Source organism: Salvelinus fontinalis, unplaced genomic scaffold, assembly GCF_029448725.1.
Source record: "Salvelinus fontinalis isolate EN_2023a unplaced genomic scaffold, ASM2944872v1 scaffold_0052, whole genome shotgun sequence".
NCBI classification, from domain to species: Eukaryota; Metazoa; Chordata; class Actinopteri; order Salmoniformes; family Salmonidae; genus Salvelinus; species Salvelinus fontinalis.
This window is the reverse complement of record NW_026600261.1, coordinates 521,594-547,148: the sequence shown is the minus strand read 5'-3', so window position 1 is coordinate 547,148 and position 25,555 is coordinate 521,594. Positions and strand designations below refer to the sequence as shown.

General features: G+C 46.7%; 1 protein-coding gene across 6 annotated transcripts in view; it reads right to left on the bottom strand.

Moving 5' to 3' along the window:
- The window catches only part of trak1a (trafficking protein, kinesin binding 1a), a 64,512-nt gene that overhangs the window by 21,712 nt on the left and 17,245 nt on the right, over positions 1-25,555 (bottom strand). The window contains exons 1-11 of one of the 6 annotated variants that reach the window (XM_055911172.1): positions 24,693-24,969; positions 23,278-23,384; positions 22,139-22,333; positions 8,193-8,269; positions 7,851-7,967; positions 6,042-6,142; positions 2,749-2,857; positions 1,828-1,906; positions 1,350-1,480; positions 994-1,068; positions 74-211 (exon numbers count right to left, since the gene is read on the bottom strand). In XM_055911172.1, coding sequence (XP_055767147.1) covers positions 74-211; positions 994-1,068; positions 1,350-1,480; positions 1,828-1,906; positions 2,749-2,857; positions 6,042-6,142; positions 7,851-7,967; positions 8,193-8,269; positions 22,139-22,333; positions 23,278-23,293 — 1,038 coding nt within the window. In that variant the 5' untranslated portion in view covers positions 23,294-23,384; positions 24,693-24,969. Of the gene's footprint in view, positions 1-73; positions 212-993; positions 1,069-1,349; positions 1,481-1,827; positions 1,907-2,748; positions 2,858-6,041; positions 6,143-7,850; positions 7,968-8,192; positions 8,270-16,044; positions 16,226-19,664; positions 20,025-22,138; positions 22,334-23,277; positions 23,385-24,692; positions 24,970-25,555 lie in introns of those variants that run through there. The other 5 variants (XM_055911177.1, XM_055911173.1, XM_055911176.1 and 2 more) reach the window with 5 other exon arrangements.

Here is a 25,555-nt window from a genome sequence, read left to right as displayed (position 1 = left end):
GAACAGGAAGTGTTGAGGTGTACTGAGGGGCAGTGTTTTATTACTCTGACCCCTGTGTATGTGTGTGTCTCACCATAGGGAACAGGCCCAGGGAGTGGAAGCGTCGGGGTGTACTGAGAGGCAGGGATTTATTCCGGAGGTTCTTCAGCTCTTCCTGGGCCTCATGGAGCATCTCCATACACTCTGCATACTTATCCTCCAACTCCCTCAGCTAGAGGAGGGGAGAGAGAGAAGAGAGAGAGAGAGAAGAGGAGAGAGAAGAGGAGAGAGAGAAGAGGAGAGAGAGAAGAGGAGAAGAGGAGAGAGAAGAGGAGAGTGAGAGAGAGAGAAGAGGAGAGGAGAGAGAGAAGAGGAGAGGAGAGAGAGAAGAGGAGAGGAGAGAGAAGAGGAGAGGAGAGAGAAGAGGAGAGAGAGAGAGAGAAGAGGAGAGAGAGAGAGAGAAGAGGAGAGAGAGAGAAGAGGAGAGAGAGAAGGAGAGAGAGAAGAGTAGAGAGAGAAGAGGAGAGGAGAGAGATAAGAGGAGAGAGAGAAGAGGAGAGAGAGAAGAGGAGAGAGAGCGAGAGAAGAGGAGCAAGAGATGAGGAAATTATCAGAAAACTGGACAATATCACAATTCTATCATTCTAGATAATGACAGTGATAATCATATGCTGTTGAAACATCAGGGGGACATCAAACACTATTCTATTTAAATATGGTTAGAGATTGTATTGTACTGAATTATATAACCCAACTTCCACTAGACTCATTCCATGGAAGGCCGAGTGTCTGTATGTTTTCACTCCTCCCTTGTACTTGATTGATGAATTAAGGTTGTCTAGATCTTAATTGAAAGGTCTTAATTGAACACCAAAAACCAGCAGACACTAGGCCCTCCATGGAATGAGTTTGACACCCCTGCAATAATGGAAAACATCCCTAGCGTGGTAATTGGGTCTCGTTAGGCAGTGCTTCTTGTCCTGTTGGTAATTGATTAATGAGGCCTTACTGTACCTCAGCAGTGAGCTGGCGCTGGGCATCTTTGGCAGCTCCTAGATGCTGGATGAGCTCTTGGTTTTCCACTGCATACTGCAGAACAGACATGACTGTTAGTCCCTGAGGGCTATAAGCTCACACACATCATCATAGACACACTGATAACAGCTATAAGACTAGTTGTGTTCCAGGTGGGCGTCTTTGCAGCTGTGCCTTTCTGAACATGTCTATATTATGAATATGGTTCTACTTCTCCAGGCGTTGTGATATCACAACAATCTGCACAGCGGGACTGTAAGAAAGGCGACCTGGAACGTGTCCATTGGCCTGGACCGTGGCAGGCAGTCTGGGTCATTACTGGCCTGGCCACTCACAGACTTGGACTTCTTCTGCAGGTCTACGATCTGGGACAGGAGGTGTGTGATCTCCTCCTGCTGGCGAGACGCGTCGTCCGTCTTCCTCGCCAGCTCCTCCGCCAGGGTGGACATCTGGTGGTTGGCATCTCCTAGTGGCCACACGGGATGCGGCGAAAGAAATGACATGAGCAATGAGTATCCACCATGAATCAGTGTTGTCGACCTCTCCTAGACCTCCTCCATAGCAACACTTAAATGTAGCTCCTGTGATACATGATGTTAACTGCCTAGCTAGATGTTAGCAATATCTCCACCTAGTTCTCTCCATATGGCTTTCACACATCCAGTCCTATCAGATTTGTGAAGGGGAGTGAACAAGGGCAGAGGGAACATCCTTATTGGAATGAAACACAGCCCTGTTTTGCTTTCTCTCGGGGAGCCCAGGGGACAGGGGAGGTGAGACGTGAGCCTGTGTGTGTGTGTGTGTGTTACTCACTCAGCTCTTTGACGACGTCGTTGACCAGCTGCTGCTCCTTCTCCTCGTACTCCTCTGTCTCCGTCTCCAGGTGACTGGCCTGGTGGGGGATGACAGGATGCAGCCACGCATCATCATCATCATCATCATCATCATCATCATCATCATCATCACAGAGCAGGAGAGCTGGGTGTAAAGTATTGGCAGCAGTACTTATTCCAGTCCTATTACCACTGGTACCTCTGGTTTACTATGAAAATACTCTACTGAATCTTTCTGGTAAGCATCTGAAGTTATTCAATCAAATTAGCTCATTCTTGCTAACATTCTGATATTTATTACAATGAACTCCCATGTGACCAGATAATAAGCATTTCATTATGTTTTGTCGTTTTGTTAAATTCCATATTATTATCCGACTGTAACATAAAGTATTACCAAGTTGCCATCTCTTCACCGTCTAAGGTTTAGTCAATGTTTATCAATGTTCACTGAACTCTAAAATAAATCCCCAGACTGATCTAAACCCCAGGGTGCAGAGCCATGATCGGTCCCCAAAGCAATGACATTAATATCTGATGACCTCTCCCTCACAGTATGGTCAGCAGGACACCACCACAGAACTACACACAGGGTTAGACAGCTCTATGACTTTACCTCTGATCTAAGAGAGATGTTCTCTCCCTCACAGTATGGTCAGCAGGACACCACCACAGAACTACACACAGGGTTAGTTAGCTCCATGACTTTACCTCTGATCTAAGAGAGATGTTCTCTCCCTCACAGTATGGTCAGCAGGACACCACCACAGAACTACACACAGGGTTAGTTAGCTCCATGACTTTACCTCTGATCTAAGAGAGATGTTCTCTCCCTCACAGTATGGTCAGCAGGACACCACCACAGAACTACACACAGGGTTAGTTAGCTCCATGACTTTACCTCTGATCTAAGAGAGATGTTCTCTGCCTCCAGGTCTTTGAGTTTCTTCTGCAGGGAGTCCAGGGGGAAGTAACTTGGCACCGACAGTGTGGAGTCATTGTGGCGGATGCTGTGTGGACGAGACACAGCGACCGTCGCTAAGTGACGAGGGACATGGGCTACGTCCCAAATGGCATCCTATTCCCTACGAAGTGAACTACTTTGACCACCAGGGCCCGTAGTTCAACATGTAGTGCACTGTGTTTGACTAGAGCCCTATGGGTCCTGGTCAAAGGTAGTGGACAACATTGGGACTAGGTTGCCATTTGGGACAGAGCCCTACATTTGTAAAAACAGGGAATCATATCCACCAGGATAATTTTTTATTTATTTCACCTTTATTTAACCAGGTAGGTCAGTTGAGAACAAGTTCTCATTTACAACTGCGACCTGGCCAAGATAAAGCAAAGCAGTGCGACAAAAACAACACAGAGTTACACATGGAATAAACAAACGTACAGTCAATAACACAATAGAAAATCTGTATACAGTGTGTGCAAATGAAGTAAGGAGGTAAGGCAATAAATAGGCCATAGTGGTAAAGTAATTAAAATTTAGCAATTAACACTTGACTGATAGATCTGCAAGTAGAAATACTGTTGTGCAAAAGAGCAGAAAAAATATATATCAAAAAATATGGGGATGAGGTAGGTAGTTGGTTGGATGGGCTATTTACAGATGATCTATTTACAGATGGGCTGTGTACAGCTGCAGCGATCTGTACGCTGCTCTGACAGGTGATGTTTGAAGTTAGAGAGGGAGATATATGTTTCCAACTTCAGTGATTTTTGCAGTTCGTTCCAGTCATTGGCAGCAGAGAACTGGAAGGAATGGTGGCCAAAGTAGGGGTTGGCTTTGGGGATGACCAGTGCAATATACCTGCGCTTGCTACGGGTGGGTGCTGCTATGGTGACCAGTGAGCTGAGATAAGGTGGGGCTCTACCTAGCAAAGACTTATAGATGACCTGGAGCCAGTGGGTTTGGCGACGAACATGAGGCAAGGACCAGCCAAAGAGACTATACAGGTCGCAGTGGTGGGTAGTATATGGGGCTTGGTGACAAAACGGACGGCACTGTGATAGACTGCATCCAGTTTGCTGAGTAGAGTGTTGGAGGCTATTTTGTAAATGACATCGCCGAAGTCAAGGATCGGTAGAATAGTCAGTTTTACGAGGGTATGTTTGGCAGCATGAGTGAAGGAGGCTTTGTTGGGAAATAGGAAGCCGATTCTAGATGTAATTTTGGATTGGAGATGCTTAATGTGAGTCTGGAAGGAGAGTTTACAGTCTAGCCAGACACCTAGGTATTTGTAGTTGTCCACATATTCTAAGTCAGAACCGTCCAGAGTAGTGATGCTGGACGGGCGAGTAGGTGCGGGCAGTGATCGGTTGAATAGTATGCATTTAGTTTTACTAGTGTTTAAGAGCAGTTGGAGGCCACAGAAGGAATGTTGTATGGCATTGAAGCTCGTTTGGAGGTTTGTTAACAGTGTCCAAAGAAGGGCCAGATGTATACAGAATGGTGTCGTCTGCGTAGAGGTGGATCAAAGAATCACCCGCAGCAAGAGCAACATCATTGATATATACAGAGAAAAGAGTCGGCCTGAGAATTGAACCCTGTGGCACCCCCATAGAGACTGCCAGAGGTCCGGACAACAGGCCCTCCGATTTGACACACTGAACTCTATCTGAGAAGTAGTTGGTGAACCAGGCGAGGCAGTCATTAGAGAAACCAAGGCTGTTGAGTCTGTCAATAAGAATGTGGTGATTGACAGAGCTGAAAGCCTTGGCCAGGTCGATGAAGACGGCTGTACAGTACTGTTTTTTATCGATGGTGGTTATGATATCGTTTAAGACGCTGAGCATGGCTGAGGTGCACCCATGACCAGCTCAGAAACCAGATTGCACAGCGGAGAAGGTACTGTGGGATTTGAGATGGTCGGTGATCTGTTTGTTCACTTGGCTTTGGAAGACTTTAGAATGACTGGGCAGAGCTGGTAGAGGGGTTCAACACGATATACAGACCAGACTGGAACCATCTGCATTATTTAGACAACAAGGATAGATGGAACAGTCAATCAATGTTTTACCACCAGTGTAACAGGACGCCTGGTAGTGTCTGCCATTATGACACTAGTGGGAACGCCACGGTCTTGGTATTCACCCAACCGCTCTGTGTTTGAGGCGTAAGAGAAACAGGTCAGTTTGTCTGTATTTTCCCCTGAGATAACACAACAAACCAACCCCAGCTTGCTGCCTCAGTCTGTCACACAGGGTCACAGTACCTCTGTCTGAGAGAAGAGGGGGATTTTCTGGACAAACAAATCAAAGGCCTTTATTCATCTTAAAGAAAACAGCCTTGAAGCCATCCTTAAGCAGGAGCCACAAAACACAAGTACCTACCCGTTGGATGGACTTGTGGGACCAGTGAAATAAGAGCTTATACGCCCAGTGCAGTCAAAAATGAGATTTTCTGTGTTATATATACGTTTCCGCACTATGAGGTTGGAATAATACTGTGAAGTTGGGAAAACGATGATAATGCCCTTTTAGTGTAAGAGCTGTTTGAGAAGACCGCATGAAATGTCAGCCTGTTTTGGTGGGTTGAAGTTCTACATTTGTTAATAGAACAATAGGAGAGTTCCAAACCTCTCTGCCAATAACAGCTAGTTTTAAGTCCCCCCTCAGACCACTCCCAGACAGTCCTAGCTAAATTCTTGCTTGAGAGAATGTTCTTTGCTAAGTAGTTTCTTTTCTTTTTGTTTCTTTTGACCATTTTAATTGAAAACAAACTCAATTGTTACCCAGATATGATTTGATATCGAAATAAAAACAGCTGGATTGGCCCTTTAAGTTGAAAGGTTATATCATTGTAAAAGGAGAGTAGAATTGGGAGGAACAAGAGCAGAGAGACCTTACAGTAGGGACTAACCCCCAGGACCACATACAGCAGTCACCTCCTCTAGCTAAATGTTCTCTGCTGAGTAACCTGAACAACAGACCATAGTGGCATAGTGGGGGTTTACTGACAACGGCAAAATGAAGGAGTTTTGCTTTATAAGGAAAAAGTGGATGTGATGAGTGGAGGGGAACAGGTCCGGTTCCTGCCTTTAGCATAACAACAACCATAGGAGTTGGCTATAAACCACAAGCAGTTCTCGGAACCAGGCTAATCTCACAGGCTATGACTTTCTATCACACCAGGTGAAGTGGGAGAGGAAGAGCGTAGGTCGGGATGACAGATAGCAGACTCACGGGGTACAGCTGGACGAATCTCCTTCACTCTCCTCTGCTGCACTAGTGTAGAACTGGAGAAGCTCATCTTTCATAGACAGATCATGGCGCAGCTGAGAAACCTGCAGAGGGAGAGAGATGAGAGAGGATGAGAGGGGGACAGGGGGGATGAGAAGGGAGAGAGATGAGAGAGGGGGACAGGGGGGATGAGAAGGGAGAGAGATGAGAGAGGATGAGAGGGGGACAGGGGGGATGAGAAGGGAGAGAGATGAGAGAGGATGAGAGGGGGACAGGGGGGATGAGAAGGGAGAGAGATGAGAGATGAGAGAGGGGGACAGGGGGGATGAGAAGGGAGAGAGATGAGAGAGGATGAGAGGGGGACAGGGGGGATGAGAAGGGAGAGAGATGAGAGAGGATGAGAGGGGGACAGGGGGGATGAGAAGGGAGAGAGATGAGAGAGGATGAAAGGGGGACAGGGGGGATGAGAAGGGAGAGAGATGAGAGAGGGAGAGAGATGAGAGAGGATGAGAGGGGGACAGGGGGGATGAGAAGGGAGAGAGATGAGAGAGGATGAGAGGGGGACAGGGGGGATGAGAAGGGAGAGAGATGAGAGAGGATGAGAGGGGGACAGGGGGGATGAGAAGGGAGAGAGATGAGAGAGGATGAGAGGGGGACAGGGGGGATGAGAAGGGAGAGAGATGAGAGAGGATGAGAGGGGGACAGGGGGGATGAGAAGGGAGAGAGATGAGAGAGGATGAGAGGGGGACAGGGGGGATGAGAAGGGAGAGAGATGAGAGAGGATGAGAGGGGGACAGGGGGGATGAGAAGGGAGAGAGATGAGAGAGGGAGAGAGATGAGAGAGGGGGACAGGGGGGATGAGAAGGGAGAGAGATGAGAGAGGATGAGAGGGGGACAGGGGGGATGAGAAGGGAGAGAGATGAGAGAGGATGAGAGGGGGACAGGGGGGATGAGAAGGGAGAGAGATGAGAGAGGATGAGAGGGGGACAGGGGGGATGAGAAGGGAGAGAGATGAGAGAGGATGAGAGGGGGACAGGGGGGATGAGAAGGGAGAGAGATGAGAGAGGATGAGAGGGGGACAGGGGGGATGAGAAGGGAGAGAGATGAGAGAGGATGAGAGGGGGACAGGGGGGATGAGAAGGGAGAGAGATGAGAGAGAATGAGAGGGGGACAGGGGGGATGAGAAGGGAGAGAGATGAGAGAGGGAGAGAGATGAGAGAGGGGGACAGGGGGGATGAGAAGGGAGAGAGATGAGAGAGGGAGAGAGATGAGAAGGGAGAGAGATGAGAAGGGAGAGAGATGATAGAGGATGAGAGGGGGACAGGGGGGATGAGAAGGGAGAGAGATGAGAGAGGGAGAGAGGGGGACAGGGGAGATGAGAAGGGAGAGAGATGAGAAGGGAGAGAGATGAGAGAGGATGAGAGGGGGACAGGGGGGATGAGAAGGGAGAGAGATGAGAAGGGAGAGAGATGAGAGAGGATGAGAGGGGGACAGGGGGGATGAGAAGGGAGAGAGATGAGAGAGGATGAGAGGGGGACAGGGGGGATGAGAAGGGAGAGAGATGAGAGAGGGAGAGAGGGGGACAGAGAGGATGAGAAGGGAGAGAGATGACGGAGACAGAGGATGAGAAGGGAGAGGGGGACAGAGATGGTGAGAAGGGAGAGAGTTGGGGGAGAGAGGGGGACAGAGAGGGAGAGAGAGGAGAGAGAGAGGGAGAGAGAGGAGAGAGATAAAATATCAACATTATGCCACATTTCTCCTGGTTCTGAGAGAGAAGAGCACACGTACACACAATACACACTCCACACACACCTCCTCTCGAATGTGCTCCACTTGCTCCTCCAGGAATTCATTTCTCTCACTGAGGGTTTTGTTCTTCTTCAGCAGTGACTGGCCGATGCGGGCGGCGAGCTCCAAGTCCCGTTCTTTCTGCAGGGGAGACAGAGGGGCTGGTTAGAGGGGCGGAGTATCATGCATCATGATCTAGGAATCAGGTCAAAGGGAAACAGTTGCTACTGTATGACAATGTTTGACTTGTTCTATGATGTGGTTAACTTGGCAGGGCAGAGAGATGTCTGAACGGCAGATTTGACTAACCAAACGGACAACATTGTAAATTGAATGTGCTCCAAGTGATAGACCAGGTTCTCTTACCTCTTCAAGCAGACGAGTAACAGCATCTATGTCACTGTATGTCTTAGTCATCTGGCCCACTCTTTCAGCACATAGAACTGTAGAGACAACAGAGAGGAGAAACACAGTTAACAGCTGTAGAGAGACAACAGGGAGGAAAAACACAGTTAACAGCTGTAGAGAGACAACAGAGAGGAGAAACACAGTTAACAGCTGTAGAGAGACAACAGAGAGGAGAAACACAGTTAACAGCTGTAGAGAGACAACAGAGAGGAGAAACACAGTTAACAGCTGTAGAGAGACAACAGAGAGGAGAAACACAGTTAACAGCTGTAGAGAGACAACAGAGAGGAGAAACACAGTTAACAGCTGTAGAGAGACAACAGAGAGGAGAAACACAGTTAACAGCTGTAGAGAGACAACAGAGAGGAGAAACACAGTTAACAGCTGTAGAGACAACAGAGAGGAAAAACACAGTTAACAGCTGTAGAGAGACAACAGAGAGGAAAAACACAGTTAACAGCGTAGAGAGAGAACAGAGAGGAGAAACACAGTTAACAGCTGTAGAGAGAGAACAGAGAGGAGAAACACAGTTAACAGCTGTAGAGAGACAACAGAGAGGAGAAACACAGTTAACAGCTGTAGAGAGACAACAGAGAGGAGAAACACAGTTAACAGCTGTAGAGACAACAGAGAGGAGAAACACAGTTAACAGCTGTAGAGAGACAACAGAGAGGAGAAACACAGTTAACAGCTGTTGAGAGACAACAGAGAGGAGAAACACAGTTAACAGCTGTAGAGAGACAACAGAGAGGAAAAACACAGTTAACAGCTGTAGAGAGACAACAGAGAGGGGAAACACAGTTAACAGCTGTAGAGACAACAGAGAGGAGAAACACAGTTAACAGCTGTAGAGAGACAACAGAGAGGGGAAACACAGTTAACAGCTGTAGAGAGAGAACAGAGGAGAAACACAGTTAACAGCTGTATAGACAAAACAGAGAGGAGAAACAGTTAAGAGCTGTAGAGAGACAACAGAGAGGAGAAACACAGTTAACAGCTGTTGAGAGACAACAGAGAGGAGAAACACAGTTAACAGCTGTAGAGAGAGAACAGAGAGGAGAAACACAGTTAACAGCTGTAGAGACAACAGAGAGGAGAAACAGTTAACAGCTGTAGAGAGACAACAGAGAGGAGAAACACAGTTAGCAGCTGTAGAGAGAGAACAGAGAGGAGAAACAGTTAACAGCTGGGTCATATCTGAGTGCAGTCATGTACTGTTTGTATGTACTGACTGCTAAACAGCTGGGGCAGGGCAGACAGACGGATATTTGAAATAGCTGAGTTATCAGAGGGCCACCTATTGTACACATCACACAGCCCTGCCTGATGACCTCATAGACCTTTAGCAAGTTGTTGTTATCAGGTAGACTGACACAATGGCTCTGTCTCAATACTGTTTCCTTGATTCCTCGTTTCCTTGTGTCCTCTCAACCCCTCCTCACCTCATGGCATTCTCAAAACGCCAGAGGAAATCCAGGAAAGGATTCAAGGAGAGGAAACGTGTTTGTAATGTTTCCCTCTGAGGTTTAGAGAAATCGGAGACGACAGGAAAGGAGATGAGGGATCCAGGAAAGACTATTGAGACGGAGGAAGTGACAAGTGAGATGGTTTGGACTCTGACCTCACCTCAACCCCACCCCAGCTGATAACAGCACGTTGCCAAGCTGCAGTGTCATTCTCTGTTAATACAATGCTATTCCCAGCTGATGCACTGCCACTGCCAAAACATGACTAAATATAGCACTCAACCCTGAGCCTATTTCTACCCCCTTTTTCGCCCCCAATCGTTACAACTCCCCAACGGGCTCGGGGGGCAAAGGTCAAGTCATGTGTCCTCCAAAATATGACCCGCCAAACCGAGCTTCTTAACACCCTCCCGCGTAGCCCAGAAGCCAACCGCACCAATGTGTCGGAGGAAACACTGTTCGACTGACGACCGTAGTCAGTCTGGCCCGCCAAATCCTCCCCTAACCCGGACAACGCTGAGCCAATTTGAGCCAATTGCGCGCTGCCCTATGGGACTCACGATCACGGGCGGTTGTGATACAGCCTGTGATCGAACCCGAGTCTGTAATGATGCCTCTAGCACCACATTGCAGTGACTTAGATTGCTTCGCCACTCGGGAGGCCTAAACTGTTTTAATATATATATATATATATATATATATATATATATATATATATATATATATATATATATATATATATATATATATATATATATACATATATATATATATATATACACACATCACTTTATATATATATAAATGAAAACATTTAATCCATTTTAGAACAACCTGTAACATAACAAAAATATATATAAAAGAAAAAGCTATACTGTATATTAAAATTGATGAACTTCAACTGTCATCTAAAGGCATATTCTAATAAGAAACCTGGAACTCACTCCTGCCCTTTCCACTTCTCTCTCAATCTCTCCATCCACAGTTTGTTATCTACTAATGAGCACGTCATAGCAGGTTCCCAAGACGCCAGAGGCAACACAAAGGTAGGAACAACAGAGTCCAACTTCAATGTGCTTTACTCCTAACTAACCTTGTGGATGCAGACAAAGGGGAGACTTGTTTCTCCAGACAGCTCCTGTTTGTTCTTTCTTTGGGGTTAAAGGGATACTTTGGGATTTTGACAATGAGGCTATTTATCTATTTATCTCAGCTAGGTGTGTGTAGGGCAGCAAACACAGGCTGGTAGGGTATAGGCCAGGCCTGGTATAGTTCTAATTGTTGTACTCTCAGATTGGTGTCTGTAGGGCAGCAAACACAAGCTGGTAGGGTATAGGCCAGGCCTGGTATAGTTCTAATTGTTGTACTCTCAGATAGGTGTCTGTAGGGCAGCAAACACAGGCTGGTAGGGTATAGGCCAGGCCTGGTATAGTTCTAATTGTTGTACTCTCAGCTAGGTGTCTGTAGGGCAGCAAACACAGGCTGGTAGGGTATAGGCCAGGCCTGGTATAGTTCTAATTGTTGTACTCTCAGATTGGTGTCTGTAGGGCAGCAAACACAGGCTGGTAGGGTATAGGCCAGGCCTGGTATAGTTCTAATTGTTGTACTCTCAGATAGGTGTCTGTAGGGCAGCAAACACAGGCTTTGAACTCCAATGGTGGAAACAAATGTAAATGAGGAGTTAGATGCAAAGTACATATTTACATACATGTGCAGCATGACAGTGAGCAGTCATGACAGTGAATGGCCTGTACGGTATGAGGGTTGTTGGCTGACAAAAACACCTTCATGCAGAGTTATTTACTCTGTGACAGGAGCATTTAAACTGAAAGGCAGACAAGTTACATTACAGAACACATTCCATCCTCACCACTGAAAAATGAATATTCTGAAATCCTAATGAGCACAACAAAAGAACAAATAACCAGGGAGTGGTGTCAACATTTTGAGGTGGACCTCAACCATGGAGACCAACCAGAGACGAATCAACAGCACACACACATAGTATAGATCTGGAATGTGATAGAATAGACAAACATCTAGCAGCACGCCACACATCAGCACGCACCAAGCCCCCATGATACACGGTAGGGTATAGGAGACAGCTGCTATAGTTACTGGGTAGGGTATAGGAGACAGCTGCTATAGTTACTGGATAGGGTATAGTAGACAGCTGCTATAGTTACTGGGTAGGGTATAGGAGACAGCTGCTATAGTTACTGGGTAGGGTATAGGAGACAGCTGCTATAGTTACTGGGTAGGGTATAGGAGACAGCTGCTATAGTTACTGGGTAGGTTATAGGTAGACAGCTGCTATAGTTACTGGGTAGGGTATAGGAGACAGCTGCTATAGTTACTGGGTAGGGTATAGGAGACAGCTGCTATAGTTACTGGGTAGGGTATAGGAGACAGCTGCTATAGTTACTGGGTAGGGTATAGGCAGACAGCTGCTATAGTTACTGGGTAGAGTATAGGAGACAGCTGCTATAGTTACTGGGTAGGGTATAGGAGACAGCTGCTATAGTTACTGGGTAGGGTATAGGAGACAGCTGCTATAGTTACTGGGTAGGGTATAGGAGACAGCTGCTATAGGTACTGGGTAGGGTATAGGAGACAGCTGCTATAGTTACTGGGTAGGGTATAGGTAGACAGCTGCTATAGTTACTGGATAGGGTATAGTAGACAGCTGCTATAGTTACTGGGTAGGGTATAGGCAGACAGCTGCTATAGTTACTGGGTAGGGTATAGGCAGACAGCTGCTTAGTTACTGGGTAGGGTATAGGAGACAGCTGCTATAGTTACTGGGTAGGGTATAGGAGACAGCTGCTATAGTTACTGGGTAGGGTATAGGAGACAGCTGCTATAGTTACTGGGTAGGGTATAGGCAGACAGCTGCTATAGTTACTGGATAGGGTATAGTAGACAGCTGCTATAGTTACTGGGTAGGGTATAGGAGACAGCTGCTATAGTTACTGGGTAGGGTATAGGAGACAGCTGCTATAGTTACTGGGTAGGGTATAGGCAGACAGCTGCTATAGTTACTGGATAGGGTATAGTAGACAGCTGCTATAGTTACTGGGTAGGGTATAGGAGACAGCTGCTATAGTTACTGGGTAGGTTATAGGTAGACAGCTGCTATAGTTACTGGGTAGGGTATAGGCAGACAGCTGCTATAGTTACTGGGTAGGGTATAGGAGACAGCTGCTATAGTTACTGGGTAGGGTATAGGTAGACAGCTGCTATAGTTACTGGATAGGGTATAGTAGACAGCTGCTATAGTTACTGGGTAGGTTATAGGTAGACAGCTGCTATAGTTACTGGGTAGGGTATAGGCAGACAGCTGCTATAGTTACTGGGTAGGGTATAGGAGACAGCTGCTATAGTTACTGGGTAGGGTATAGGTAGACAGCTGCTATAGTTACTGGATAGGGTATAGTAGACAGCTGCTATAGTTACTGGGTAGAGTATAGGAGACAGCTGCTATAGTTACTGGGTAGGGTATAGGCAGACAGCTGCTATAGTTACTGGGTAGGGTATAGGCAGACAGCTGCTTAGTTACTGGGTAGGGTATAGGCAGACAGCTGCTATAGTTACTGGGTAGGGTATAGGAGACAGCTGCTATAGTTACTGGGTAGGGTATAGGAGACAGCTGCTATAGTTACTGGGTAGGGTATAGGAGACAGCTGCTATAGTTACTGGGTAGGGTATAGGAGACAGCTGCTATAGTTACTGGGTAGGGTATAGGAGACAGCTGCTATAGTTACTGGGTAGGGTATAGGAGACAGCTGCTATAGTTACTGGGTAGGGTATAGGCAGACAGCTGCTATAGTTACTGGGTAGGGTATAGGCAGACAGCTGCTATAGTTACTGGGTAGGGTATAGGAGACAGCTGCTATAGTTACTGGGTAGGGTATAGGAGACAGCTGCTATAGTTACTGGGTAGGTTATAGGTAGACAGCTGCTATAGTTACTGGGTAGGGTATAGGCAGACAGCTGCTATAGTTACTGGGTAGGGTATAGGAGACAGCTGCTATAGTTACTGGGTAGGGTATAGGTAGACAGCTGCTATAGTTACTGGATAGGGTATAGTAGACAGCTGCTATAGTTACTGGGTAGAGTATAGGAGACAGCTGCTATAGTTACTGGGTAGGGTATAGGCAGACAGCTGCTATAGTTACTGGGTAGGGTATAGGCAGACAGCTGCTTAGTTACTGGGTAGGGTATAGGCAGACAGCTGCTATAGTTACTGGGTAGGGTATAGGAGACAGCTGCTGTAGTTACTGGGTAGGGTATAGGCAGACAGCTGCTTAGTTACTGGGTAGGGTATAGGCAGACAGCTGCTATAGTTACTGGGTAGGGTATAGGAGACAGCTGCTATAGTTACTGGGTAGGGTATAGGAGACAGCTGCTATAGTTACTGGGTAGGGTATAGGAGACAGCTGCTATAGTTACTGGGTAGGGTATAGGAGACAGCTGCTATAGTTACTGGGTAGGGTATAGGTAGACAGCTGCTATAGTTACTGGGTAGGGTATAGTAGACAGCTGCTATAGTTACTGGGTAGAGTATAGGAGACAGCTGCTATAGTTACTGGGTAGGGTATAGGCAGACAGCTGCTATAGTTACTGGGTAGGGTATAGGCAGACAGCTGCTTAGTTACTGGGTAGAGTATAGGAGACAGCTGCTATAGTTACTGGGTAGGGTATAGGAGACAGCTGCTATAGTTACTGGGTAGGGTATAGGCAGACAGCTGCTATAGTTACTGGGTAGGGTATAGGAGACAGCTGCTATAGTTACTGGGTAGGGTATAGGCAGACAGCTGCTATAGTTACTGGGTAGGGTATAGGCAGACAGCTGCTTAGTTACTGGGTAGAGTATAGGAGACAGCTGCTATAGTTACTGGGTAGGGTATAGGCAGACAGCTGCTTAGTTACTGGGTAGGGTATAGGCAGACAGCTGCTTAGTTACTGGGTAGGGTATAGGAGACAGCTTCTCTCTGCTCCCACTGTGATACTGCTCATGTTAAATAACCCCAATTTACAGCAGGTGTATACATCAGAAGTCTGAAGACCTGCTGGCTGCCTGTTCTGTTGATGCTATCAGAAGTCTGATGACCTGCCTGTTCTGTTGATACTATCAGAAGTCTGATGACCTGCCTGTTCTGTTGATACTATCAGAAGTCTGATGACCTGCCTGTTCTGTTGATGCCATCAGAAGTCTGATGACCTGCCTGTTCTGTTGATGCCATCAGAAGTCTGATGACCTGCCTGTTCTGTTGATGCTATCAGAAGTCTGATGACCTGCCTGTTCTGTTGATGCCATCAGAGTCTGATGACCTGCCTGTTCTGTTGATACTATCAGAAGTCTGATGACCTGCCTGTTCTGCTGATGCCATCAGAAGTCTGATGACCTGCCTGTTCTGTTGATGCTATCAGAAGTCTGATGACCTGCCTGTTCTGCTGATGCCATCAGAAGTCTGATGACCTGCCTGTTCTGTTGATGCCATCAGAAGTCTGATGACCTGCCTGTTCTGTTGATGCCATCAGAAGTCTGATGACCTGCCTGTTCTGCTGATGCCATCAGAAGTCTGATGACCTGTCTGTTCTGTTGATGCTATCAGAAGTCTGATGACCTGCCTGTTCTGTTTATACTATCAGAAGTCTGATGACCTGCCTGTTCTGTTGATGCTATCAGAAGTCTGATGACCTGCCTGTTCTGTTGATGCTATCAGAAGTCTGATGACCTGCCTGTTCTGTTGATGCCATCAGAAGGGAGAATTCCATGTTTACTCTGAACACAAACAACGTACTAAATGTCCTCACTGGTTATCCTGGTATAATACAAATTCACATGACCTACAGCCCTGAAAACATTTGACAAATATTTCAAACCAATCAGTGTAGTACACACGGAGCAGGAGCCACACACAGGGAGCAGGAGAGAGACACAGGGAGCAGGAGCCACACACAGGGAGCAGGAGCCACACACAGGGAGCAGGAGCCACACACAGGGAGCAGGAGAGAGACACAGGGAGCAGGAGCCACACACAGGGAGGAGGAGAGAGACACAGGGAGCAGGAGCCACACACAGGGAGCAGGAGCCACACACAGGGAGCAGGAGAGAGACACAGGGAGCAGGAGCCACACACAGGGAGCAGGAGAGAGACACAGGGAGGAGGAGCCACACACAGGGAGCAGGAGAGAGACACAGGGAGCAGGAGAGAGACACAGGGAGCAGGAGCCACACACAGGGAGCAGGAGAGAGACACAGCAGTCTAACAATGTGGTTCAAAAGCACTATGTGAATGAGAGGAGCAGCAAAGCTCCCATAACTCCAGTTAGTATACCTTCTTGCAGAGTACCCTGCTCTTCATCCTCCTCCCTCTCCTCCTCCTCTCCATCACAGTGGTCAGGTGAACAGACATACTCCAAGCTGTCCTCTGGGGTGCTGTGACAGAGCAGTGACATGCTAACACCAACACTAGGCTAGTTGGGCCCAGCAGACCCCAGCTGTCTCAAGTCCAAAGCCATGTCTAAGTGTGTTTGTGTGTGTGTGTGTGTGTGTGTGTGTGTGTGTGTGTGTGTGTGTGTGTGTGTGTGTGTGTGTGTGTGTGTGTGTGTGTGTGTGTGTGTGTGTGTGTGTGTGTGTGTGTGTGAGACAGTCAGTCTCAGTCAGCGAGATAGTGCGTGTGTCTAAGTCGGTGTGTGTGTGTGTGTGTGTGTGTGTGTGTGTGTGTGTGTGTGAGACAGTCAGTCTCAGTCAGCGAGAGAGTGTGTGTGTCTAAGTCGGTGTGTGTGTGTTTGTGTGAGGACAGCAAGGCACGTCTGTCACCCAGTCACAGACACTCCCTCCTCCTGCTCTCTCTCCCTCTATTGTCCATGACTAGAAGACAGCCCACTGTGGAACCGGAGCAGGGGAGTGGCACTAAACTATTCTCAGACTGACAGGACTTTGAATGTTTAGATTAGAGCATGGAGTCAATTCAAAATGTCAGCTATGTGACAAGGACTAATATAACCATATAATAAGTTATAGTGTTATCCCTATCAAGTCTAAATGTGTCTATTTGCTCACCCCCCTTTTCAAGTGTTGAAATGGTATGTTCCACCAGACTCTCCATGGAAACAGTGCAAGGCGGAGCACACCACAAGACACATACACCTGTTGTAAGGGTGGGGCCCCAGCCTGCCTCACCACAGTCAACTCCACAGGTGACTCAATTTGCACATGTATACTTATTCAACGCAGAAGCAACATACTGAGAGCCAAATAACAGAACAGGAACCATTAGGAAATACAGAGCTTGATGAAATAGAATAAAGGAAGAACAGTATGTATACTGAACTAAAATATAAATGCAACAGTTCATAGAAGGTAAATCAGTCAATTAAAATAAATACATGAGGCCTTAATCTATGGATTTCACCTGACTGGGAACACCAATATGCATCTGTGGGTCACAGATACAGTAACTGATGCTAGTTTAGCATGAGGAAATAGAGAAGCCATCTAGTTTCTAAACCAGTATGGGTTATTCCACCCTATAGAAAATAACATGACACTCACATTAGACCACAATTCTAATCAATCGACATGCACTGGCTTTATCAAACTAGTCACATTGAGAGCAATGCAACAGTAAACAAATCACCAACATTACAGTGACAAATGTAAACGGCTAGAAAAACTATTATAGATGTGAAAGCCGGTTAGTCAGTTAACTTGTGACAAAAACATCGTTGTGCCCATAACGACTGATAAAAACATCGTTATGCCCATAACGGCTGACAAAAACATCGTTATGCCCATAACGGCTGATAAAAACATCGTTATGCCCATAACGGCTGATATAAACATCGTTATGCCCATAACGGCTAATAAAAACGGTTGACAAAAAACAACCGTGATCCCATAGATAGAACCTAGAACACCATCACCAAATACTTCACATAACTCTCCAATTAAACATGTTTCCTTCAATTATCCCATGTCCAAATCATTTTCATTCATCTCATTTAACTTCTGGTAATATCCTGGGCAGTACTGTATGCTAGTGTGGGCATACTGAATGCAACCACACATTCCTATTGAAACAATACAGCATCCACAACAGCTTGTGGCTAACCCCCCAAAACAACCCCCACCTCACAGCCTTCCTGTCTGCCTCAGAGGCCCTTTTTGTGTGCACTGATAAAGTTCCCAGCATGGAGAGACTGGAGGAGGACAGCCCCTCTCACCTCCCTCCAACTCCCCCTCCCAGGCCAATAGAACTGTAAGCCCTGGGCTTTGTGAGCAGGGTGGAGATGGAGGGAGGTAGCGGAGAGGGATGAGGAGAGGGGTACTGTAGGAGGAGGCTGCCAGCCTTCCCTCCCCGCTCCTGTGGGGAGATGTACATGGTCCATGCCCTCCCCACTGCCGAAGTGATCAATATTCTGAGCATCACCCAGGGCTGTGTCCCTGCCAGACTCCTAGCCATGTGATCATGGAGCTAGGCCCATCCAGGCAGCTCTGAGCTTGGCCAGGCTGTCCCTGGCTGCCCCTGGCCTTCTGGAGCCCTCGTCTGGCTGTAGCCCACTGAGCCGCCAGTCTCCACAGTACAACCTCCCCTCCACACCTTCCCCTGCTTCCATGTACTGTCTGCTTCAATATGAGCCCCAGTCTCCACAGCACAACCTCCCCTCTAAACCTTCCCATGCTTCCATGTACTGTCTGCTTCATTATGAGCCCCAGTCTCCACAGTACAACCTCCCCTCCACACCTTCCCCTGCTTCCATGTACTGTCTGCTTCAATATGAGCCCCAGTCTCCACTCCACTGCTTTGCTTTATCTTGGCCAGGTCGCAGTTGTAAATGAGAACTTGTTCTCGACTAGTTTTCCTGGTTAAATAAAGGTGAAATAAAATAAATATATAGAGCCACTGATCATGTTGGATGGCTCAGTGAAAGAATCAGGGGATAGAGGGATAGCTATAGTCCGCTAGGGGAAGCTGCTGTAAAACATTTCCATATTATATTGCTGTGTGATGCTATGTGCTGCTACTTTCCAGGACTCAGATCTATAGGACTGTTATTCTGACTGTACAGATCTATCGGACTGTTATTCTGACTGTACAGATCTATAGGACTGTTATTCTGACTGTACAGATCTATAGGACTGTTATTCTGACTGTACAGATCTATAGGACTGTTATTCTGACTGTACAGATCTATCGGACTGTTATTCTGACTGTACAGATCTATAGGACTGTTATTCTGACTGTACAGATCTATAGGACTGTTATTCTGACTGTACAGATCTATAGGACTGTTATTCTGACTGTACAGATCTATAGGACTGTTATTCTGACTGTACAGATCTATAGGACTGTTATTCTGACTGTACAGATCTATAGGACTGCTATACATCCCTCTACTCCCATTCTCTCTGTCACATACACACACAATGGCAGGCCAATGCTAAAGCTCCATGGGTAGTCAGTCCGCTCTATGAAAAACCACCTTGTCATTCCCCTTCGTTGCTACATTTACATAGCAGCCTTGTTTTGTGGTGCCACAGTTTCTGTTGCTCCTAATTCACCCTGGTTACAATCAACAGAAGCTGATATCACAGCCAACAAAACAAAATGATAGTAAGAGAATTAGCTACAGCCTCGTCCTACAGCCATGGCCTCCTTGGCTGAGGAACACTTAGTTAAATGCACCTGTTATCAGACAGACCAGAGCAGAGTGAAGCAACACAGCAGCCCCTGGCTCAGTGGTTCCAGCATCATGTGACTGACGCAATACATACTGGAGCGAAGAGAGAGACAGGCAGATTTATACAGTCAATGGTATATAGCCACCTACCAGCAAAATCATCCCCTCTAGCCCTCCTCCCTGTCCCTCTCCCTTCCCTTCCCCACATATAGCCCCATTAACAGCACAGTTAGATAACAGCTAGATGGATAACCGTCCCGATCAGGCTTACCATCTGTGCATTCCTCATAGTACCAGTCTAGCTCATAGTAATCCGCCTCCACAAATTTCTGCATACTCAGTCCCCTTCAGCTGAGAGGAGCATCACCATCTTCTCCTGTCCTGCTGCGGAGGTCACGAGAACACCTGCCCATCCTTTCATTACATACTCTGAGTTCTCTAGGAGTTTACCATGATGAGGAGACCACGTGGAACAGCACATTTTATCACTGGTACCAGAGCGGAAGGATGGGAGGGACAGGAGGAGAGGAAAGAGAGAAAGAGATATTTCCCAAAAAGCAACGCAGCCCAAAACACAGTTATGCAGCAGGGATGTGTTGCTGCCTGGTGGTGAGTCAAGGTTGTATCACAAATGAGGGAGGGGCCTGGGGAGGGCCACGAGCCAATGAGGAAGGGAAATGTCAGAGGCATGCTCCTCCCTCTGAACTGATCCGTCAATAGCAACCTGCTTTCGCCCCTCCTCTCTCTCCTTGGCTCACCCTCCCCTTCTCCCAACAGTACATCCTTCTGTGAGGTTGCCATGGAGACTGGCTCCCTACTCCAGCACTGAGTAGCATCTGAATGCAGGCTAGTGTTGCTACTGCTGCTGCCTCTGTGTGACCAGCTCTCTGTTCATATCTGCCTGGTCTGGTACAATACCTCTACTACAGGGCAGGGAGATACTAAGAAATCATTCAATATGTTTATAGTGGGGAATATAGTTCTCTCCCCTACACTGATTTACAGCAGGATAATATCTGAGATGCTTCTACTTCTTTAATAGCATGTCCCCTTTGATAAAGAGCACACTGACTAATTCTAAAACCACTTGACAGTCAGACAATAAAAAGGTCAGATGTCATTTTAGAGACAGCCATGAATCAAACACTGAGGATTATTATTTCAGCGATTATAGAATCACTTCCTCAACCTGCCTGCTGACTGATTCAACGGTGTATAATGCCATTAGTATTGCATCATATGGAGTGTAATGTGTCTGTGGTAGAAGATGCATCAGAGTAGGAGTGGCCTATCAGGGAACAGCTGACTAGCCAGATGACCAATGAACCACCCTGCTGCCTATCCTCCTTGTGACATCACAATCACAGGTGACAAGAACAGAAATGACAAGACAAGTGACAAGAACAGAATTGACAAAACCAGATTGGTGATATAAATCTCTATAGCCTAGATCTGAATTGAATCAAGGAGTAGAGTACAATATCTAAAACCATCTATCAAAGAATATCAGTTTGGGAACAAAGGTTTGTATTACGCTGCACAAATGTGATAACAAAGTGGTCTTGTCTTGTGAGAACACTGGAGTCTATCCTTTAAGTCAGTATCAGTAACTATTTTTAACCAATGCTGCAGGACTGTCATTGTAGTCTACATCTGCGACAATGTAATCAGAGTATTAAAGTGCCTCTGCATCTGTTATTACAGCATCCTACAGTGCCGTCTTTCAGACAACAGTACAGATACTGTATCAACACAGACCACATATCTGCTGATTGATGATGTTAAACTTCCTGAGCTCTACAGTATGACCTACATTCACAACAGAAGGCCGCTGACAACCAGTTGACATAAAGGTCATACACAAGGACAGATCAGTATGTGATCAGATCCTGAGTGGCGGAGCGGTCTAAGGCACTGGTATCGCAGTGCTAGAGGCGTCACTACAGACCCGGGTTCAATCCCGGGATGTATCACAACCACCGCACAATTGGCCCAGCGTCGTCCGGGTTAGGGGAGGGTTTAGCCGAGGTAGGGCATCATTGTAAATAAGAATTTGTTCTTAACTGACTTGCCTAGTTAAATAAAGATAGAAAAAACAAGAAAACACACACAGCCTTGTGTCTGTCCAGCCTCATGTCTGGTTGAGACACAGACAGACGTTAGGACAGACGTCTCCCACTGAGCTGATAGGACCAGCAGCCGAGCAGACTGGCAGAGAGTGGCGCTTCAGCCTGCCGGGCACCCACGGCCCAGCGGGTATGTTTGCTGTGTCAACCAGGCCCAGCTGTCTGTCGCTGACCCATATGGGCTCAGGGCCATATTAAAATGACTGTCTCCCTCTACCTTTCATTCCCTTTGTCTCAACCTCTGTCTGTCTCTCTGTGTTTGTATCGCTCTGTCTGTCTGCATGTATATATCTCAGACAGACTTCCTCAGTCTCATTACGACACCAGAATCTCAGCTGTTTGTCTTCCACCACCATCATCCTCAATTTTTTAACTCCTTGATCTCGGCTCTAACCTGCACCATTTCCAAAAATACACTGCAATATGAGCTCAATACAATTACTAGTGTCAAGGTTAAAGCGATGAACCAGTTGAATATCAAATGTGTATCCGCGTACAACAGACCACATAAAAGGAAGAATAGAAATCAGAGAAGTGACCAGCAGAGGGAGTGTGGAAGCCCTCGCCCTCTTGCCTGCATCATCTTAAAAAAACAACCAAATACAAACGCTGCGCTTACGGAAATACTTCAGTGTCTCCTCAATCTGCTCGACGGTGAGGTCCAGGTTGGTATCGGGGGAGAGGAGAGGGGTGTGGAGCCAGTCGTCGTGGTCATACCCGTAGATGGTGTCTGCTCTCAGCTTGTAGTGGGGCAGCTGCTCCTCCAGCAGACTGATGATCTCCACCTCTGGAAGATCAGTACTGTTACACACATCTGTAGGAGGACAGGGGAGGGGAGGGAGAGGAGATAGGAGAAGGTATGAGGGGAGGAGAGGGAGAGGAGAAGAGGAGAGACTAGAGGTTAGTTTACCCCCCTACTGCAGCAGGAGGTAATGTAACAGGTGCCTGGTTGAAAAACACCAGAACAATGGCTGTTTATGTTTAAACTTCATCATCTAGAGCAGGGTTCCCCAACTGGCGGCCCGCGGACAACTCAATATTGGGAAGGTGTTCTTAATGTTTTTGCACACTCAGTGTATGTGATCGTATACAAATGTAAGCAAGGTTTGAAATTATTATGGTTTTAGTGAAATGTTAATCTGTTTGGCCTTCTTGTGGTCAATTTGTAGTCTACAAATTATTTGTAATTATGTTCTGACCCCAAAAAATTGTCCTGCGTCTGAATCTAGTTAATGATCCCTGATGTAGTGAGAACGATGACAACAGTCTTGCTCAAGACGTACACATACCTTTCAAAAAGCAATTTGTAGCTCCTCAGTGGGCTATCCCTCTGAACAATCTGCTTTTCTAAACCATAATCAAACACAACGACCTCTGAACTATGGTCATACTTGATGATGTGTAAACAAGATACGAATCTTTGTAACAGTCTGTTTACATAAAGGGAGTGCAGCAAGAGCTACTGAAAGCAGTGTAGGAGGACCTCTGGTGGCACATTGAGGAACTACAATCCTGCTGATTGTAGTTCAAGATATGACAGTGATTTACAAGATATGACAGTGATTTACAGAATAACTGATCCTGGAGCTGCTTTATAAAAATGAAGAGCGGGCATACAGTATACTATATAAACAAGGAGAATAAACCCACAGACTGCAGAACATATTGGCATGGGAACTGGGAAGACGTTCTCCTTCCAGATACTAGTTTGTGACAGTAAACTCTGTGCTTCACTGGAACATAGTGAAGTCATCTTACCAGCACTTCCTGCCATGGGATTTACTCCTTCCCTCAGCAGATCCAGATGTCCATCAGACTCCCATCCAAAGACTGTTACAGCTCATCACTGTAAAACTCCTAGATAACTTCACCAGAATCACACACACTAAGAAGTGACTGAGTTGTGAATATGGAATTGAACGTCTCAGTTTATGTGAGCAGGCATGTTTCCAACCCATTTGTTCAACAGCTGCATACATAAGGCCTGCATATGTGAGGTGGCGATGACGCTCCAGCAGACAATGGTGTCCCAGATAGCCAGGCCTTAATCCAGACAGAATGGGCTGGCAGGCTGCTGAGACAGGCTAAACTGACTGACACCATGGTACTGACTGTCACCAGCAAAACCTAGCAGCATTAGCAGACTACAGCAGGGGAGTCTGCAACAGACAGTCACACACAGACTACAACACGTGGGGGACACACTACTGTTATGGTCCACTGCCATCAATTAAAAGTAGTAAAAACATAGAAATTCATTTTTAACTCCTTAAATCTCATATTTCTGTTAAATAGAGCCGATTATAGGTATATTCTTCATATTCAGCTCAGATCTGCGAAGTGTAACTGGGACGACCAACTATACTCAGAGCTATAAAAACCTCCAGAACAACACAACAGCCAGGCAAACCAAAATAACAACAATGGCTGGAAGTGTCACATGAAGTGGATCAGGGCAGCCAGACATACTGTATCATCACAGGCATTAAACAGTCTCTACTATCCATCACAACAACATATTCACTGATACAGTATGACAACACCTGTGTCATGCCTTCTCTGTCGCCATGCAACAGCTGGAACTAAGGGATGTTGTATTAATGTTGTATGAAGATTGCATAAATGTTGTATGAAGGTTGCAGAGAGCCCCTGAGTGCTGACAGCTACTAGCTAGAGCATTTGCTGTTGATTATTCCTGGACTGTATTTATAGTCAGATGTGTAAGGCCCTGGCACTCTGCACACGCTGGCCCACTGTCCTTCCTGTCCCCTCTACCTCTCTGGCATTCACTTCAAATCCCCAGGCTACAGTACACTACTGTAGCGCAGGGCCAATACAGGCAGAACCTACATCCAACTACACAGAAAACTAGACCCCATGGTGACAGACAGACAGAGAGCGAGAGAGCACAAGAGAGACAGACATGGTGGCAGTACAACTATGAACTGTGTCTAACTCTAGTCTAGTTCACGTTCTAGTCTTCATATCCAACCCTATCATGTTTACTAAGAGATGACTAAAACAAATGACTGAACAATAATGAGTGTACTTGAAAATAAAAAAAATAAAAAAAGTAAGTCCAAATAAAGTGAGGAATCCCAGTAGTTTTAAACACCAAACAAGCCCAAACCACCCCATAGATCCAACCCAAAGTCACGGTGTCCAGTACTCACTCATGGCGCCTCTGCCCCTTGCTCCGTGTCCTCTCACCCAGACTTACATTTTCCGCTTCTCCAGGAAGGGGAAGGGCGAAGAGTGGGAGAGAAAAAAAGAGGGGAGGGAGGGAGATAGAGAGAGAAGAGGAAGGAAGAGAGAGAAGGGAGGGAGGGAGAGAGAAGGGAGGGAGAGAGAGAAGGGAGGGAGAGAAAGAGAAGGGAGAAGGGAGGAAGAGAGAAGGGAGGGAAATAATAAAGAATGAGAGGGAAGAAGAGAGGCAGTCGTAGGAAAGCGACCGCAGCTGCTCTGCTTTACCATGCCTGGCATGCCACTGACGGTGGTCACATGGGGCCCACAACCCCCACAACCTCCCCATACTGTAGCCAGCATGGCAGCACAGCCCCCCCCCCCCCACCCCTACCCTACCCCTACCCTACCCAGCTGCCTAAACAGACTGTCAACTGGATTACTGTTGGCCCAGAGAGTGCAGTAGACTGGAACACTCATTGTCCTCCATACTACAGGCTGGTCTCTTCCCACAGCTGCAGGATCTCCATGAGTCTGACAAGTGAGACAAACTACAGGCAGGATATACTGTAGTGCAGCTGGAAGCCAGCAGGGGAGAAGATGGCCTCCTCAGACAGGATAATATCCACCACAAATCATAACAGCAAAGATCAACTGTAGGCACTCTGGGAACTTTTCCCTCTACAATAAGGAATGAAACTAATGATAAAAAAATCTAAAGTACAAATTCAGATTGTTAGCCAGAGCCCTACATACACAGAGTCCTATATACACAGACTCCTATATACACAGAGTCCTATATACACAGAGTCCTATATACACAGAGTCCTATATACACAGAGTCCTATATACA